Source organism: Wasmannia auropunctata, unplaced genomic scaffold (assembly GCF_000956235.1).
Source record: "Wasmannia auropunctata unplaced genomic scaffold, wasmannia.A_1.0 LD325973.1, whole genome shotgun sequence".
NCBI lineage: Eukaryota > Metazoa > Arthropoda > Insecta > Hymenoptera > Formicidae > Wasmannia > Wasmannia auropunctata.
The window spans coordinates 1-5,103 of NW_012036917.1; the positions used below are offsets into that span (position 1 = coordinate 1).

General features: G+C 27.3%; 1 protein-coding gene across 1 annotated transcript; it reads right to left on the minus strand.

Annotated features, from left to right (window-relative positions):
- Positions 1-1,205: 1,205 nt before the first annotated feature.
- On the minus strand, positions 1,206-3,510 carry LOC105460232 (jmjC domain-containing protein 7; the record flags this gene model as incomplete). Its single annotated transcript, XM_011706668.1, has 3 exons — positions 1,206-1,530; positions 1,638-1,875; positions 2,987-3,510. Coding segments are annotated over 3 exons (952 nt in total), but the record flags the coding sequence as incomplete, so codon positions are not given.
- Positions 3,511-5,103: the final 1,593 nt, after the last annotated feature.

Here is a 5,103-nt window from a genome sequence, read left to right on the forward strand (position 1 = left end):
TCGGAAATTCCAATAAAGGATTTAGTTTTTATCAAAAAGAATTTATATTTACATGTTTCTTTTGTATTGTGTTGTGAGAAAAATAATTGTGTGTATATATAAAAGAAAAAGATAAAGGAATATCAACAACTTAACAAATAAGTGCAAGCAGTGTCAACAACAGTAATAGTAATTTACATTGCTATGTTAAATTGCTCTCTCAACAAAATATTTAACGATTTCCAAATAGTTTTTAAATTAAACGAACATATAAAAAATTTTTTTATACATTATTAAAAGTCAGTTCAAAAAATTATGAAATTTTGTCTGAAATTTGTGACAACCCTGATAATGCGCATCAGCTATGTCTCATCATTTAGTCATTAGTGGCGCGACATACCATGGCTCTTAGGGACGCAGGAAGGAGAACACCTCTTTAAAAATAAATGATTTTGTTTTGAAAATAAAATAAAATGATATTATGGATAATAGATGAGATATTGGAGAAAACTGTAGAGATTTTTCCAATTTAGATTATATCTTTATAAAGATATAACATGATGAGATGCACATAAATAAATTTATTTTTATATTCCTTTGCACATTTATACAATAATTTATTTGGATTTGCGAAATTGTAAAAATTATTTTTCTTTTTTACAGCAACAGGGAGGAAATGAGGAAATACTTTCCTGCGACGTATGCGGAATCACATACAAATTCATGAGTTCATTGACAAGGCATATGGTAACCACGCATATGAATCCTGAGAAATTGCGACAGCAGGCGGAGGAGCAGCGGAGGAAACGCGAGAACAATTACCGGAAGTATCTAGAAAATCGGAAAATGTACGAAACTCAGAATTATGGTACAAAACGTAAATATAACTCACTCACCGGGGATAACGACGAAACAGCCTGACTTCAATTTTGTTGTAGTTTCGTAAATCACACTAAGATTGTAACTCCTGTGAGAATGAATAACATATGTTATTAATATCTTTGTATCATTGATGACGTAGTGATAAGATATGCATTTAATTTAATAAGTATGTCAACATATATTAATTAAAAATACATATATATGTCATAGTTAGTATACATTACATTACGGAATAGAATGTAATAATGTATTATAAGCCATAACATACCCGTATAATCTATATCGAACACACACGCGCACACGCGTGCGCGCGTGTGCACGTACAAATATATACATAGAAAGAGAAAAAAATGCAACACAGATATATGTTGAAGATAAGATTTCTTTAGTCTCTTGCATGCACCAAATGACTTAAAATAAATAAGCATCATCTACACACACAAAAAAATGTTTAAAGCGTGCCTTAACCACTTACTCGTTCATTTGCACAATGTCTCGAGTGCTTTGAAGTAGGCATACTTAATATCGAATTCCATATCGTACCAATAATTGACGGACATGCAAGCGTGAGACTGTGTCACATGATGGAACCATAGAGATGGCAAGTACAATATATCTCCTGCTCTGAGTGTAACTTTCAAGCTATGTGTATTACGATATTCTGGATATCTATAGGTAAATTTTTTATTTTAAGTCTTTTAATCTCGAAAATAAATGTCATTTTGAAAATAAAACCACTACTATATATATATATACATATATGCGTGTGACTGAACTTTTCATAGTCTGGATTTAGAGGGTCTACACATATCCACGGCGTCGATGTGATTCCTTCTAAATCGGGCGTTTCATTGGCTAACGACTCGATGATCCATTTCCCGGGTTCATATTCCTTGTAAACGGCAGACGGATAATTTAGATATGGAATCCATGGTAAATCCGTGGGAGGGTGTAAAATGAAATTTTTTTCACCGGACACGACGCAATATATATTTTCGTAAGAATCTTTGTGCACTATAAATTGTAAAGAAAAATATGTAATTTAATTCGAATGTTACTGATTTTTAAAATTAAATATACATATTTACAAGATCATGTTTGAACGGAAATATATTTCGCAAAATTCTTGAAATTATGGGAAATGAAATTTACGTAACAACGATCATCCTGTATCACATTTACATTTGAGGTTTTTTTCACCGGATACGACACAATATATATTTTCGTAAGGATCTTTGTGCACTATAAATTGTAAAGAAAAATATGTAATTTAATTAGAACATTATTGATTTTTAAAATTAAACATATATATATATTTATAAGATCATGTCTGAACGGAAATGTATTTCGCAAAATTCTTGAAATTATGGGAAATGAAATTTACGTAACGACGATCATCCTGTATCACATTTAGATTTGAGGTTTTTTTCACCGGATACAATATATATTTTCGTAAGGATCTTTGTGCACTATAAATTGTAAAGAAAAATATGTAATTTAATTCGAATGTTATTAATCTTTAAAATTAAATATATATATTTATAAAATCAAGCCTAAACAGAAATATATTTTACAAAATTTTTGATATTATAGGAAATGAAATTTACATAACAAAATCATCCTGTATTATTTGAAGTTTTTTTTTCACCGGATACGACGCAATATTTTCGTAAGGATCTTTGTGCACTATAAATTGTAAAGAAAAATATGTTATTTAATTCGAATATTATTGATTTTTAAAATTAAATATATATATTTATAAAATCACGTCTAAATAGAAATATATTTTGCAAAATTTTTGAAATTATAGGAAATGAAATTTACATAACAAAATCGTCCTGTATTATTTGAAGTTTTTTTTTCACCGGATACGACGCAATATTTTCGTAAGGATCTTTGTGCACTATAAATTGTAAAGAAAAATATGTAATTTAATTCGAATGTTACTGATTTTTAAAATTAAATATATATATTTACAAGATCATGTCTGAACAGAAATATATTTTGCAAAATTCTTGAAATTATGGGAAATGAAATTTACGTATCAATCATCCTGTATCATTTGAGATTTGGGGTATCGAAATACTTTCGAGTATTTGTGTTACCAAGTAAAACGAAACTTTACTGGAAGTTACAGCTCTTTCGTCTCCCATCCAAAAGTTCACAGCGTCAGGCTGCTTTCCAAACGCTTCGCTCGCCCACGATATCTCAATTTCTGCGTCCGGCCACAACTTACGAAAACTTTGTATAAAATTCGAGTTTTGTTTCTGTATGTAAAATATACTGCTTTCTCTCCTGTTCTCTAACGTGTCGAGAAACATTGACATTGCGAGTATACGTTCCTCGGGCATTACGAAAAATTCCTTGTCGTCTCTTTTAGCTATCGCGTCTGCATAGCCATTTGGCGTTACAGCGACTGAAACCTCTTCATCGCCGATTACATTGCGAAAATATGGTATAGACCATTTTTCTATAGCAGGCCAATGTTGCACCGCGTCTCTTATAACTAATGGTACATTTTTCGAGACGTACTCTCGATAGAAGGCGAGCGGCGTAATTGAGTGATTTATTTCCGCAATTTCGCTATGCAAGTACAACTCTGCAATGTAAGAAATTGCAATAAAATTACATAAGTGTATAACAAAATGACTAGGGTTGGGTAAGTTAATATTTTTTTAAATAAAATTAAGTATTGACTTATAAAATTAATTTAGTTATAAGTTAAAATGGAATAAAAAAATTCTCGCGAATCTAATTACATGTAAAGACAACTAAAAAATATACAATATTTATAAAATATTTTTAAAATATCTCATGCATACAGCACATTTATCCGAGGGACGTCCTCTGGACGTGCTGTATGGAATCATACAAAAAAAATTAAATTGTAAAATTTAATATTTTTAAATTAAATTTTTATGGAAAAACATATATAATTAATTTTTTCATGTAAAAGTGCTGAATTTAATATTAAAAATATTGTACAAACATGAATAAATAAATTCCTGATCTTTGGAATAATTCTCGCGATCTTACATGTAAATTGGGCAACTAAAATATACAATATATTTATATATTTTTTAATTAAATTTTTATGTAAAAGCATATATATAATTAATTTTTTCATGTAAAAGTGTTGAATTTAATATTAAAAATATTGTACAAACATGAATAAATAAATTCCTCTTTGGAATAATTCTCGCGAATCTTACATGTAAATTAGGCAACTAAAATATACAATATATTTATATAATATATATTTTTTAAATATCCCAGCATACAAAAAAAAATTAATTGTAAAATTTAATATTTTTAATTAAATTTTTATGTAAAAGTGCTGAATTTAATATTAAAAATATTGTACAAACATGAATAAATAAATTCCTCTTTGGAATAATTCTTGCGAATCTTAAATGTAAATTGGGCAACTAAAATATACAATAATATATTTATATAATATTTTTTAAATATCCCAGCATACAAAAAAATTAATTGTAAAATTTAATATTTTTTAATTAAATTTGTATATAAAAGTATATATAATTAATTTTTTTCATGTAAAAGTGCTTTAATTATTTTATTTTTATATATAAAAGTGTTTAATTAATTTCATTTTTATATTATATATTTATCAAAATTTAAGTATAGAGAGGATTAAATTAAACGTTTAATTTCTGCAATCGACCGAGGGTTCGTTCGAGGAACGCGTTATCAACGCTATACTATGTCATTTTATCCTTATTGTTACAATTAGACATAAAACAAGGACGAAATAGTGCAATAACACTAATAATATAGTGATAGTACATAATACGATTCCCGAACGCAGTCTAAATACATAGCTAGGATGCTAATATTTTATTATCACAAGTTACAATGTATTTACATTTGCATAGTGTAGGGTAACTATCCCTATATATTAGTGTTTTTATATTTAAATAAGTTATAAAAATAAACTGGTACAAATAAATAGTGTTTTTTTTTATTAAGTTAATACTTTAACTTAAATAAGTTATAAAAGTAAGCTGGTACAAATAAATAGACAAAGTGTTTTTTTTTATTAAGTTAATATTACTTTAACTTAAATAAGTTATAAAAATAAACTGGTACAAATAAATTAATAGACAGTGTTTTTTTTATTAAGTTAATACTTTAACTTAAATAAGTTATAAAAATAAACTGGTATAAATAAATAGACAGTGTTTTTTTTATTAAGTTAATATACTTTAACTTAAGTTAAAG